The sequence below is a fragment of the Rhinolophus hipposideros genome, assembly GCF_964194185.1.
Source record: "Rhinolophus hipposideros genome assembly, chromosome: 25".
Taxonomy (NCBI): domain Eukaryota; kingdom Metazoa; phylum Chordata; class Mammalia; order Chiroptera; family Rhinolophidae; genus Rhinolophus; species Rhinolophus hipposideros.
Window position 1 is genome coordinate 22353715 of NC_138071.1, and position 15078 is coordinate 22368792.

The window sequence follows — 15078 nt, forward strand, 5'->3', positions numbered from 1 at the left end:
TTGAGATCTTGCTCCCTCGTATATGTCGTCAGTTTGGCTCAATAAATTCACAAAAATTCTCTGCAGGTTCGGACGTTTCTTATGTCGACAACACCAACTAGTAAGTCAGACTTTTACAAGTGTGTTAAGGCATGTGTTGGAAACGATGTTAAGCAGTTCATATTTTCCCCTTGACAGACAGGAATGGGCCATTGAATGGTTTTAAGTAGGGTCCTGAGGAAATTTGCATGTCAGAATGATCTGGAGGGGACCTTCCTTTTCTAGAAGCTGAACAGTGCCAAGACCAGGAAATAGAGAGGGCAGGGGAGGCCCCTCTGGCCTGTATTCTGCAATCTGTGGGGCGCCATACCCGCCTTTGTTACCAGGACCATGATTAGGGTGCATGAGGCAAAATTTAAGAGGTGCTAAAAAACCCAGCCATCAAGATGAATGATCCTTGAATGCAATATTTTTAAAGATTATAATTTAAAAATCCATGTGGAATAAAATACCAGAATTTTAAATCAAGACAAGATCAGGGAGCTGCAGTTAATTGAAATTATTAAAGATGGCCACCTGGTCAGGAAAAATGGACAAACACGCCAATTCTTGCAACTGAAAATAAGAAAATAAGTAGATTTTGAAAATATCGATCAACGTACTTCCATTAAAGCCTGGAAAGTAAAATTACATAATACATTCTTGTTTGGGTATAAAGTATTTAAACCTAAAACAATGTGGTGAGTTTTCATACACTTACTTTTCAAATATTCAGTATTTCAAGTACTTTCATATTCTGGAAAAAAAATTTAAACACATGAAAATATAGGAGCGGGTGCACATTTTCCCTTCTGCCTCAGGAGGCATTAAAATATGGCTCAAATCTTGTATTTAATTAAAATTTAATTTTGTTGTTGTTGTTCAGCACAGATTTTCGCATTAATTTGACCTGATAAAGTATTTCATTAAAATATCCACACAAAAAAAATTTATCCAACTGCCAATATTTTGGCGCCCCCTTAATTTGGCGCTCTCAGCTCTATACCCACTTCTGTTTCTCATTTTCTTACTTCTTTAGGAGGCTTGGGGCGTTCTAGTTTTTCCCAGAGGCGGAGCTATCCTCCGTGTCGCCCACCTTGACCTCCTGGAGCCAGTTAGGAACCTCATCAAATAATTTCATTATAAACTGGAAATCAGCCACACTCCCCACTTGGCGGCGCTGTCTTACCTGCTCTGGTCAGGAAAAAAAGCGTCCGGAACTAACGCGTTAAGGGGGCGTGATTCTCCTGGCGTGGCCCGGCCCTGTGTCTACGACGCACGCCGCGGACTTTCCGGTTTTTCCTGCTTCTCGCGAGTCTTGCGTCACGGCCGCAGCCGGAAGTGACTCCCTTCCCCAAGACTGTCCGGCTGGAACGTCAGGTGAGGGAGGGAGGGAGGCGTGAGTCCCGTGCTAGGTGCTGGAGGGTGTCTGTCCCTGTCCTTTAAACGTGTATGGAGGACTTGGCCGTTTCCTCCCACCTCCCCGCCTTGTTGGTTGCGGGCGCCACTGTGAGAAAGGGCGGCGGCCCATGCCGGTGGCGAGGTCGGGCAGCCCCCGAGGCGCCTTAGTCTTTGCAGCCGGGGATGGAGGCAGTGATTTGTGCAGCAACACGCTTCGGGCTGGAGTCTCTTGATGATATCGTGATACTTTTTTGAGCCCTTCCTATGTGTCGGGAGCTGCGTTAGGGGGATTGGATTTCGCAGTGAATACATTAGACAAACGTCCCTGCCCTAAGGAGCCTCCATTTCCACAGAATCGGAGAAGACAGTGGGATGGAAATGAGAACAGCTCAGAATAAGGTTTTTTTTTTTTTTTTTTTTTTTTGGGGTATAGGTTGGAGGAAGAGGAAGTTAAGGGGGATCAAAAAAGACATAAGGGATAAGGGTATTTTTGGAGGGGAGAAATCCTGGTCCAATGTGCAGGAGTGTTGGTGTATTATAGTCATAAGATTTGCATCAAAATCAGGAATGCAGTTAGGAATTTGGGATTAATGAATCTGTGCTATTTCTCTAAGAGGTATTACTTTCTTTCCCCCCCCCCCCCCCCCGTTTAGGAAAAGACTAAAATTAAATTGCAGGAAAAGCAAAATAGAAGCCATGTTTCGAAGACCTGTATCCCAGGTAATCGCTCTTCCCTGTTAGGGCCGAGGCGGGTCACGGTCCGTCTTTGTGATCAGATGCCTTTAGGTTTTCGACGGCAGAGGCCACAGGCCCTGGAGCCCGTCCATTTCACGCGTCCTCATTCGATACGGGGTGATGGGAACAGAATGGGGTTCACTGAAAAATAATGTTCACTAAAACAAAACAGAAATGTTCTAGTTTACCCACCTGCCTAGTGGGAGTCTCTACTTTTCAAAACGCGTTGCTGGCATTTAGATCCGTTAGGGAGCATCTAAAGGCTTTGTTGATCCGAAGGCCGTGAGCATCACGGTCCCAGCATTTCCCTATAGGCGTGTGGTTCCTTTCTGTCCACCTACCTCCTCTGTTGTCCGCTGCCTCCCACACCCTCTGCCCATCCCGAGGAGAGGAGCTGAAGTCTCAGCATCACCACAAATTTGCTGCGTCCACATGCTTTCTCATTCCACCCAATCTAACTTGTCATCTCTGCAGACAGTCTAGCCTGCCTGGCTACCCTTTCTCCGAACCACATTTGGGCACCATGTTCTGTCGAGTCTCTTTTATAACATTTCTCTTTTACTCCCCATCCTGTTCAGACTACCGAAGAATCAGTTCCTCCAGGCAACCTGTTCTCATCTCTAAACTCTACTGGAGAATTGACTCTGCATTCTTGGAACCCCATTTTAACCTCTACATATTTACATATTTTTACATTTGTGTATGTGTGTGTGTGTGTAAATGTAAAACTTGGAAAAATTACTACTGTCTTAATACTCCAGTATTAATATATCTTTAAAACCAGATACAAAAGAGTTAAAAGTTAAATTAAAAAAAAGTTATCCCAGTTAAAAATTCTTTTCATATTTCTGCTTCTCCATTGGGTCTTGATTTCTGTGTGCCACAAATGAAACATTATTGTTCTGTGAGATTTATTAGCCAGCCTGGCTCATCTGAGCACTCACATTAGTACATTTCTAGAAGGATGACTCAGATACTCGTTAGCATCTTGGTCCTTTAGTATGTTGTAACTAACATCTTTATCTTCTCACCCACCCGCTGCCCCAAAACACGGTGATGGGATTCCATGGCCAGTAGTCTCCCAGGAATGAGTGTTCATTGGATTGGTGGACAACTGCTTTTAATATGCACAGTGCCATCACTTGACATAGGTTTCTCTGATGTCATGGTTAGCTCTCTGAATTCTGAAACCAGTGGTGTGCCCAATGATATGTACTCATATCTGGGCAGTAGCCCTTGAGTAGAATGTTTTTAAGGGGGAGCAGAAGGGCAAAAGCAGCAGCCTTGGTGTCAGACGGCCCTGGTCTAGGTGTGACTTGCTACTTAATTTCTGTGGGATTTTGGGGAAGTTGCTTAATTTCTCTGGACTTCACTTTTTTCATCTCTAACATGGGGATAATTTTGCAGTTTATAGTTTGATCCTGAGGATTAACCGATAGGAGGTAAAACACTTAGCTAGTATCAAGTGACGATAACTGTTAGGATCATTGAATGCTATTGTGATATGGCAGCGACTACCTTTCTCTGATAAACTGATTTGGACAGTTATGACTTTATACCTTATCAAAGAACCACATTTATCTGCTTCCTTGAAAACATGAATTTTCGCAGCGCATATTTCATATGGAGCTATTGTGTGCAACCACAGAAGCTCCATAATTGGGAGGGTTGCCACAAAAGAAACAGGAGAGGACTATAAATTAACTTTCTTGGGCATGCTCTTTAGTACGTCCTTTGTACCTTTGGGCTTCTATAGTAGGCTGCCTATTAGTGTTACGTGGTCCTTCTCTCACTGTGTGATGGGAGAACAAGGGAAGCACATCTCTTCTCTTCTGAGGGTGTATGTATAGGAGCTGCCGACTAGATGGTGACGAAATGTGAGCAGGTCTTCTGTTTGTGTTTGCCTTCCCCCCAAAATTTCTGAACAATTATAGCCGTTTTACTTATTCCACTTTAGGTGCTCCATCAGTTTGTAAGACATGAGTCTGAAGTAGCTAGCAGCTTGGTTCTCGAAAGATGTAAGTAGTCATTTCCAAGTTTAAAGTATGTTACTTTTAGTAGTGTGCTAATATTCTCTCACACGTGTAAAGGTATTTTAAAGAAGAATTTAAGATAAAGCGAAGAACTTACTGTTTGTTTTATGGGGCTACTTTGTCTTAGGAATATTTGCTACTTTTTTGTTAACACTCCTTTTCCCTCCCAGCCTTCCTCTGTTTGCCCCTTAACTTACTTTCTGATCAAGAACTTGGGTTTTGCTTAATGCGGAGATTGAAGTTGAAGGATTTGTAGCTCTTCCTCTTCTGGACATTTCTCTCAGTCTCATTTTATTGACACATGTGTTGCAGCCCTGAATCGTGTGCAGTTACTTGGGCGAGTGGGTCAGGACCCTGTCATGAGACAGGTGGAAGGGAAAAACCCAGTCACAATATTTTCTCTAGCAACAAATGAGATGTGGAAATCCGGAGACAATGAAGCATATCAGATGGGTGAGTATAAAAGACTAGGCTTTCACTTTTGTCAGCAATAAATAGTCTACTGTCAATTATCTAATTAGAGATAAGCTGCTTTTACAAAGGATCTTTCTTCTCTACCTTTATTCTGTTCTCTTAGGAATTGTGATGTTGGTTGTGCTGGGCATGTGGTCTTCTGGCATTTGTTCTGTCTGCTGGCATTTGTAACCATGTTTCCTATTCTTGTGACGTAGGTGATGTCAGTCAAAAGACAACATGGCACAGAATTTCAGTATTCCGACCAGGCCTCAGAGATGTAGCATATCAGTATGTGAAAAAGGGGTAAGTTGAGGAAGGAAGAATCTTACAGTTGGAAGGGTTCAAAAACTGATGACAGGTGTTCTCACGGAATGTGCAGCATCCTTGTTCCTGAGTACTACTAATTACTGTATATTTACTTGAGATACTTGTTCAGTGCCTAATACTGTACGCGTGGTGTGTTGTTGTGTGTGATTAATTCAAAGGTGTATAAAACCAGGTTTAGTCTTACAATGTGGGAAAGTAGGGTTTGTACATAAATAGAAGCAGCTGAGACTGGAGGGAAGGCAGAGTGTATTTAGCGCCTTGGGAGCAGGTGCAGCGCAGGCTTTTTGGAGTTCCCATGCTGCCCAGCGGCAGGTGTCGTGCCTCTTGTCCCCTACATGACGTCCTTAGCGGAGGATGTGAAATGTGTCAGGCCTGACACAGTGAGGCATTATGGTCACATTCACAGCAGTTTTTTTTTTTTTTATATCTGACAGTTTTATATAGTAGGCCCCTTTGGAATGCTTGGATTGATTTTCTATAAAGAGTGTCTTTTCCAAACCCACAGAACAATAGGGTGTGTTTACCAGCAGTTGTGTTGCTAGTGATTATTTAGAAATGTACTTGTTTTATAGAAACAAAACATATTTCATGAAAAATAATTTCAGTGACTAAAATTTCAGTTTCTTTTCAATAACTGCGTACCTTTTCTTCATATGTACCTTTGTTATCCTTTATATGTGTATGTAAGAATACGTGCAATACACACATATAAGCACATGTAGGAAATTTCAAGGAAAATGTCAATGTGCAATTACATCTACTGGTGTGTTATGCTTGTGTTCTAGCTCACTGTTCCAGATAGTGCAGAAATAGTCTTAGTAATTAATTCCGAGTGAAATACTAGGTTGAAAAATTCTATTTTGAATTTTGTTCTAAGTCCCTTGGGAATAAGTTCATGAACCTCAATGATAGGAACTGAAAAATAAGTGAAAATCAACAAATCGGTTAGGGAGTCCAAAGTCAAAGGTAATGGAAAATGACTCATCGGAATCAATTCTAGAGATTTAAAGGATGCCACTAGGTTACCCTTTCATTTTCTTGGTCTTATGGTTACTTTAAAAAAAAAAAAAAATTGGCTTAAGATTTTGAACAGTGTTTTTATTTTTTTTTAATTTGAACTTTCTTAAGGACCACAGTCAATTCAAGGATGAAAACATTGTCCTTTTTACCTAGATTTGTGAAGTCGGTGTGAACCTTTTGTTTTAGTACTTATAATTCTGAACTTTGAGAAATGGTAGTAAAAATGAGGGTGCGTGTGATTATATGTTTCATCCGTAGTGTATACTCATTACGCTCGTGTAAAACATATTAGAATCTCTAGACTGAAAAATGTAAATTCAATTTATTTTAGGTCTCGAATTTATGTGGAAGGAAAAGTAGACTATGGTGAATACACAGATAAAAATAATGTGAGGCGACAAGCAACAACAATCATAGCTGGTAAGAAGCGTGTGACAACAGCTGTTCTTTCCCCCTCCCCTTCTTTAAAAGCTTGGCTGTGTTATAAGTAACTTCAGTGGGGGGGTGTAATCCTCACCAGGAAGATTCTGAGTGGTTTGTGGGCTTGCTAAAGGTTTCTACATTTATCTATTCTTTTAGAAAATTACCTCTGTACTCATAGTTTTAGTTCACAAGTAGCACTGAGTAGAGTGTAATATAAATTGAACTGTCCATGCCAGTTCTTAGTGTTTGGCGTTAGAAAAACTTTAGTATCTTTGATGGACATGACCTAACCAGGGAGAAGCTTGTGCCAACATCCAGTTATATTACTGTGAGTGGCATTAGACATTCGTGCAGATTTATTCAGTACCGTTTTGGTACTTAACACGATGCTTTTGTTTTAAACACGAGCATGGGTGACTGAGCAATTGGCATAGGTTTATGGCTAATAGTAAAAGGGAATAGATCTTTAGTAACATTTGAATTGAAGAAAGTAGAGTTTAATTTGGTTGTAACTTTATAGGCCATACTTTTTTCACCTAGGATCCTGTCTGCATCTTAAAAATAATGACCAGTGGGTGGCACTCTTGCCTTTACACAGTGGTGCAGGTCTGGTGATGTCTTCTGAAATTATACTTCTGCACCAAAATACTCTGTTTTTAGGAGACTGTAGTCATGAATTAAATACTCAGTCATTATATAATAACCATTTTGAATACTTCTAAAGTTTTTGAATCTGGATCTTTTGGAGTTACATAGGAAATACGACTTAACTCTTTTCCTTCGCTCATCCTAAACTAACTCCATCTGAGACATCATTTTAAGAGCAGTATCTGATGTTCTCAGTTAAAAATGCTCTCTCTGTAATATTGATTAGTAAAAACTTTCTGAAGAATGAGTATATAAAAGTTATTCTGTGTTAAAATTTAAAAATAAAATGTCTTCTATGTGAGTATTCAAACTTAACTTAAAAACATAAATAAAGCTATCTTTGCTAAGAAGGCCTTGGATTGAACTCTGTTCTTCCTCCATACCTCCCGCATGTGGGATGTTATCCCTTGGTCCTCCTCTGTGCAAGGATGTGCTGCTACCTGGTTTCATGGCGTCTGTCTGAGCATTGCAAGCGCTGAAATTTGTGACTAGTTCTTCTGTAGAAAGTTATTGCTGAGAAGACCTTAACTGTCCTCAGGGCAGACAAAAAATACCCCACCTCTTCTAACAAGGTCTGAATTGTTGACACACGGCCGAAGCCCAGCTTTTAGCTCCGTTATTATGTCTGTTTAATACTTCTCATGAACATAGCAAGAGTTACTTAATATTTTAAGAATTTGTCTAAAATCCTTTTAGTTAACAGCACTGAAATGTGTGTGTATTAGAGACAAATGGTTATATGGGATGATGAAAGAGTTCTGAAAATAACACTTATACTTTGTCTCCTTTACAGATAACATTATATTTCTGAGTGACCAGACAAAAGAGAAGGCATAGAGTGGACGATTCGTCTTTGGACAGTGTTTGGTACAGTCTCATTTCCAAATCATGTATAGTCTTTATAGTTTCTAAGGACAAGAATTAAAATATTGTTTTATATAAAATGAGTGATACTATTTCTCCTGTCACTCCCCCTCCCCTTTTTATGCCATCAACCTTGGCAGTTCCTGTCTAAGATGGCATTCACTAGTAATTTATTCTTTTAGAGATGGTTTCTACGTACAAGTATACAAAATAGTGAGTTTTCAGGTTCATCTGTGTGATGGCAAAGGGATAAGTGTCCTTCGAGAAGACCCCTTGTGTTTTGTGCACCCTTCTGTTACAGTGTTGATTCAGCCCCTCAGTATTATTTATGGTCCATTACTCTATGTCAGGCACTTATCCCACTGTTGAAAATACTGATTTTCTTATCTGTTTGCTCTGTAGACTCGAAGGCAAGGACTGTGTCTTCTCTGTGTCCCTGCCCCTTAACTAGTGCTTGGCATAGAATAGACACTCGGTACATCTTGGCAGATGCGTGATCCTAATGGGCTATTGAGCTTCAGGCCACATTGAAGGAGGTTGCTGAGTAGTGCTTGGTCTCTAACCTAAACAGCTTCCTGACTAACCTACCTTTTCCACAACTTTGTTTTGGGGACAATTTCACTAGTAGCATTTATGAAATAGCATTTACAGCAGTAAAGACCTACCGTATAACCAGGGATGAAATAGTTCAAGTCCAGATGATGACAGGGGTTGCACTGTTCTCTGTTTTCCTTAACCCCTGTTCTTTATCCTTTTAGTCTCATCCGGAACTCTCGGGAGGTCCCCTAAGCAACCTTTGACGTTGCCTCCCTAGGTTAGAGACTCAGGTATTACATTTTCCTGTTATTTTTCCACATGATCTCTTGATGCATTTATAGATCATGTGTACGAACAATTATTTTTTATTATACGAGTCTGGAAATAGCTACTACTAATTTACTGACAAGGACTACATACAACAAACTCAGTGTTTCCGTGCGTGGTTTACTTCTTCACGTTTGCCTCCGTGCTCCACGCATCTGCCTGCTAGTTTGCTGCAGAGTTGTAGAGGTTGCCCGATAACACAGCAGGCTGTCCAGTTCAGAGTGTAGAAGACCCTCGTTCTGCCTGGGCCGCTCACACCCCAGCGTGGCCTCTGGCCCAGCCTCTGTGTTTGTGCCCTAGGCTGCATGTCTTAGGCCTTCTGCCTGAGAACGTGGTGCTAACTGCAGCTGAGGTCGTGCCGGGCTTGAACAGGTTCATAATTCACACGCCGTTATGGACGCTTGACTTGGTTTTAAGATATTTTCTGCACACTTGAGCAGCTTATCGTACTTAAGTGCAGTTTGGGTAAGCAAAGGTTCCTTAGCTTTACTGTCTTGCCCAGAAACAGAAAATTAATTGCCATTTCCTCCTATCAGCCATCTTTTCTCCTGCATCTGGGACCACTAACCAGCGTACACGTATACTCTGCTCTCTGAGTTCCCACGTTAAGAGTCTGGGGATGTAGTCCTTACTCCTTTCTGTTATTTCCAAGCCAGGCTTGCTGTACTCATTCACCTTCAGCTCGTATGCTTCACGCACTGGAGATGAGCAAGATCACCTCCCATGTATTTTCCCTCACCTTGGAATCTCATGCTTAGACACTTCAGTCACTTCTCTTTTTCTTTCTTTCCTCTTTTTCTCTCATTCTCCTCTAAATACATGGACATTACCCAGAGAGATCAACTGTAAACACCAACCCATGTGAGAGCCACTGTTTGTTGCCAGCACAGTTCTCAGAGAGTCATCCACTTCTTAAATCCTGCTGGGCGGTTAATCCAAACACATCCAGAAATACCACGGACATGTTTCTGTCGCTGTTTGGGGATTCCTTGTCACTGCCAACTGGGTTACAGCCTAACCTTTGTGGCTCTGTTGGGAGAAATTAATGGTAGTTTCTCTTTGTTCCCCAAAGATCCTGCAGTTCCTAACGGCTGGTTGTCTTTTCCTCAGACTCCCCGTTGCCCCCGTCCTGTGCAGCCTAGCATGGCGACTCTGGAGGGCTTTCCGCATGTTCGTTGTTCAGCTGGAAGGCACATGGAAATGAGGGCAGGATTACATGACTGTTTCTCTGTCAGGCTTTGCATTCTGTGCCGTGAAGATTGGTGGGAGTAGCAGCAAGCAAATCACTGTAGAAAATGAGACAGTCCCAAGGTTAATGAATTGTAGAGAAACCTACAAGGTGACGATAATCATATAAATGTCTGATGTTTATTGTTTGCTTCCTACGCATCAGACATTCAGCTAAGTGCTGTTGTCATTGTCTCATTTAAACATTACCTTAAGAAGGTAGTGGTAACTCCATTTTCCGTGTGAGGAGGACGTCAAGTAGCAAGTCAGAGTCACGCAGCTTATAAGAGGCAACTGGGGTTTGAACCTAGGGACATGAAGCGTGCGTTTTGCTCTCTGCCCGTTGTCTGCTCCCCACCGCCCTCCCATTTCTTGGCTCTGTACCCAGAACCCCCACTGCTAACTTGAAAGGACCCCATGTGGGTGCATCTGAATCACTCTGGGAATTTAATCCATGATGGTTGGGGGCAGGATTACAAGTGAGGGGGAAATACCTCTACCTCTTTATTTCTCATTATTCCTCTTCTTTTTTATCACTGGTTAAGCTGAGTGTCTGCCCCTTTCATTGTGTCTTCCATTGTTTCCTTCCTACTGAGAGATGAAATTGTCGGGAAAGTTGTGCAAGCATTTGTCAGGCTCACTTTTTAGAGAAGGACACTTGGCAGGTGTCAGCAGCATCGATGTCCCCTCACGACTGTAATTTGCTTCTGTGCCAGTCCTGCCGTCTGGGACAGGATGGTGTGTAGCTCTTTCGACTGTTGGAATCATGCAGCCACAGTAATAGAATTTCTTGCCCCTTTACTCTGCCGTGCTTTTGACCTCATGGTCTTGTTTGTGCATGCAAGAGTGCATTTGGACGTTTTTCAGTTTCTTTGCAGACCCTGCCCTTTGATAATAGGTGGTCTGTCCTAATAGTCCAGTTAAGGCTGTGTAGTCACACAGCTGGGATTTGAATCCCTGCTTCCCTAACTAGCCCAGTGACGTCTGGTGAGTTTCGTCACTTTCCCTGCCTCCGATTTTTGTTGTTTTGTTTTCCTGTGACTAAAACGGACAAGAATAGTATCCATTTATAGGGCTGCTGTGAAGAGTACGATAAGTTATGGAACTTAGCTTAGCACATAGGAACTGGATCAAGTGCGCAACACACATGGGCTGTTCTTATTGTTGCTGAGGTGATTTAAACGAGGCTTGTCACTCTTCCGTCACCATGGCCGGCTCATCAAGCCTCGTGGGATGCTTAGGAGGGCATAGTAACTCTCGTGTGTTGAGCCTGACTTTTGTTGTTGTTGTTAACGGCCATGCGTTACTGAGATCGTAGTCCACTTGGGAAGTGTTTGTTTGTTTGTAATCCTTCATGGCTTTCTACAATTAATCCGAGCACCTTTTGAAACCCAAAAGTCAGTTGGGCACCTACTCTGTGCCATGCATGCATATGGGATATAAGGGTGAATATAACAGGATTCCCGCATTGAAAGAGCTCCCAATCTAGGATGATGGGGGTTCGGTAGGGAGGATAAGCGGGAGCCTGGGCAGCCAAGTGTGAAGTGGCGTGAGGGGCCCTCTAGTCATGGTGGAAATAAAGTCCAGTGGGCACAGAAGAGAATCGTTAGGTTAGTTTTCATCAGAGGAAACAGTACGAATGGAGGTCCAGAAACTCGTAAGTGTACAAAGCAGTAAAGATAAACATGCAAAGTGGGTTGGGGCTTAGATGGTAAAGGGCCTTGAAAGCTTACACAGGACGTTGGCAGTGGGCAGCTCAAGAAGGTTCCAAGACGGACAGCTCATCCGAATTGTGCGTTAGAGAGAATGATGAAGGCAGGTGAAGGGGGTGAGGAGGGGGAAAGCCTGGAGGCAGTTAGGAAGCCTCCGAACAAGCCTAGAAAGGTTAGCAGAGTGGGGATGAAAGGTCACGTGAGGGGCATTTGGGATTCACATTGACTCACTCATTGGGTACCAATTATGTGCTGGGTCCTGGGCGAGGTTCCGGGTTAGGGATAGTAAGACCACGTGATTCCTGCCCAGAATCCAGTGGTGACAGAACAGATGGTGGTGGGAAGAGAAAAGACAGTTAGTTAAAAGGTGATTCTGAAGTGCCTGCCTGGACAGCTGTGTGGATAGTGACACTTTGTTTCTGAGACTAAGGAACATGGATGTGGGAGCAGATTTGAGAAGAGGAAAGAGAACGAGTTTAGTTTTAAACGTAATTGTAGACGTTTTAGCATGTGTTTGGCAGGGTGGTGATTAATGAGTCAAGCTCAGAAGAGAAGTTGAGACAAGAGTGACTTTTTTCTTTTGCCAAACATATTGGAACAGACTTCATGAGATAACTTTCCAGTGTTGCCTGGGTTCTAGCTTCCTGTTGTGGAAACCATAATGTGGGAAAGGGTTCCAGTTGCCTACTTGTTAGTACCTCCAGAATTGGTTTTAATCGGGTACAGAGATGACTGACACTGAGGCCTTTGAAAGAAGAGTTTCTTACTTCATACGGAATTCCCGAGAGTGGGGCCCATGCCACACCATGCAAGACCACCCGAGGAAACCCCTGAGTAGGTCAGGAGGCAGAAGGAGTGAGGGGAACATATGGGCCAGAGCTTTTATTGGGTTTTCCATGGGGAAAGAATGGATGAGACAGGACAGGCAAGCTGAGCAAGTTCAGGAGTGGACAGTGAATCGTTTTCAGCAGGGTCTGGGATATAGGAGTTGTCCCTAGTCAGGTACCCGGCTCTAGGGTGGTTTGGGCCAAGAATAGACGGCAGGAGCTTGATGAAAGGTGGCTCAGGAGAGTTTGGGCTCAGGATTGGCTGGTTTGCATATCAAAGGCATGCTTGTAGGCAAACCATTTGTTATTACTAGGAATTTGCTAACCTTGGGAGGGGGCAGTTTCTCTTAGGCCCCAAGATGTCAGTGTATCGTAAAACACAGAAAACAAGAAACATGGTTGATATACTACAATACCCATTATCCCGTCTACATTTATAGAACCTGTATTTTAGTGGGGGTGACAGTGCACACAGCTAAAATACTGCGTTTTTATTCTCCTGTGCAGTTAAGGGTTGCTAAAGGTTACAAGCAGAAGCCATTTGGTGGTGCTTCCAGGAAAGTTCCTTAAATGAGCTGACTCTGTTGGGAGGCTCATGCTTTATGCTTCTCCAGACTGTCATCTGGCTTTTGCTTGTCTGAAATGTGGACATGATGACTGGATCTCCAGGAGCCATCTTGGACCAGGAGACGATCTTCAGGCTGGAAGAAGAAGAAGCTGGGAGCTGTGATGACCATGGAACCACCATACCTGTCCGGGACGGTCTGCATCTGGACTTCTTTGGGAGACACAAATAAATCTCTTCCTTGTTTAAGCCACGTACTTGTGCTTTGCAGTGAAACCGAATCCTCACTAACGTACACGTTCTTAACCTTTGTCTCTCTATACATGATCAGCTCTTTACTCTTATCCTTTCTCTTGGATGACCTTCCATGCAGGGAGATGGAAGTACACCTTCCTTCTGCTCCCTCAGTCCTTCAGGCTTTTAGCCTATGTTTCTTTCTATCTAGCTTCGGAGAGGGAACCAGAACATACAATGTAACAAAAGCTTAGCAATCAGTGAATATAAGCACATTTGTCCATCAAATAGCTTAGTTTTAGTCCCTCATGAGGCCCCTGACTTAATAGCCCCAGTCAAGTAAAGGAGCACATAGGTAAAGAAGAGAAGTCTTGTCCTTAGGCTTCCCCTGGCAGTACAGCAGACAAGATGATCTGGAGTGAGGAGGCTTCCTAATTGCAAGATAATTAGATCCTAAGCAGTTTTTATTACATCAGTGGTGTCTTGGTTCCGGCTGCCATACAATAACCATGGACGGGGTGGCATAAATGACAGACATTTATTTTCTTACCATTCTGGAGGTTTGAGGTCAAGATCAGGTGCCAGCATAGTCTGTTTCTGATGAGGTCTGTTTCCTAGCTTGTAGGTAGCCACCATGTGTGTGCTCACGTGACCTCTGTGTGTGTGCTGGCGGACAAGGGAGTGAGCTGTCTGGTCTCTTATAAGAACACTGCTCCTGTCATATCAGGGCTCCACCGTTATGGCCTCCATTATCTTTAGTTAGGCCCTATAGTCACATTGGAGTTTAGGACATCAACATGTGAATCCTGGGGTGACACAATTCAGTCCATAATAGGGCTTGCAGGAAGAAAGGGGACATCTCCAAGTGATGAGTTTTACACTAGGAGCTGAAACTGGAGCAATAAGTAGGAAACACACTCAAAAGGGATTCTGTGATGACAGTTGCTAATCTTGACATTGTGATTTAGAAGTAAAAACAGGCTGTCAAAGGTGTGTCTCACAAATTCGTGGAAGTAGAAGAGAGCATTTAAAACAGGAACAAGCCAAGGATGTTATCACCACTTTTCAACACCCTACTTGTACTGAGATCCTAGCAAGCACAGTTATGGAAGAAAAAGAAAAAGAATTAAGATTGGAAAGAAAACAGTTACAAATGCCGTGATTACATAGAAAACGCAAAAGAATCTATAGTTGAATAAGTGTTGCTGGAAGGGAGATTAGTATACCAAAAAAAGTTGATTGCAAAGAAAATGTAATTTAAAAAAATGGCCATATACAAGAGCATCAGAAAATGAAAGGAGTCTCCCAATGTGTGGTCTTTGGAGACTATTATAAAACTTGACTGAAATACATTAAAAGAAGACTGAATCCTTGGTACACCACGTTTATTGGAAGCATCAATAATGTAAAGATGTCAGCCCTCCTCAAACTGATGTTACAGATCAAAATGAATTAAAATTCCTAAAAGATTTGGGGGTGTGGGGGAGAACTGGTCAAGTTCATTCTAAAGACGTTGATAAGCAAAGGCAACATACTCCTAAGAGGAGGAATGAGATGCCGGACTTGCCGTGCCAGTTGGCAAGGCTTATTTTTTTTTAAATAAAGCTATAGTGATAAATGAAGTATACTATGGATGCAGGAATAAGCAAATAGAACAGTGGTGTAGAATAGAGAACCCAGAAACAGACCCTTCATACATGGAAATGCTGTATGATGGAAGTGGC

The 15078-nt window shown here is 42.6% G+C and overlaps 1 protein-coding gene across 8 annotated transcripts in view; it reads left to right on the forward strand.

Moving 5' to 3' along the window:
* The first annotated feature begins 1345 nt into the window (after positions 1 to 1345).
* SSBP1 (single stranded DNA binding protein 1) overlaps positions 1346 to 15078 on the forward strand; it is a 28179-nt gene continuing 14446 nt past the window's right edge. For 2 of the 8 annotated variants that reach the window (XR_013992566.1, XR_013992567.1), the window contains exons 1-7: positions 1346 to 1398; positions 2073 to 2139; positions 4112 to 4172; positions 4500 to 4640; positions 4859 to 4946; positions 6322 to 6410; positions 7855 to 7928. Coding sequence is in view for 6 of the 8 variants with exons in the window: in XM_081038043.1 (XP_080894169.1) it covers positions 2116 to 2139; positions 4112 to 4172; positions 4500 to 4640; positions 4859 to 4946; positions 6322 to 6410; positions 7855 to 7898 (447 nt within the window). In the remaining 2 variants the exon portion in view is untranslated. The other 6 variants (XM_081038043.1, XM_081038046.1, XM_081038047.1 and 3 more) reach the window with 6 other exon arrangements.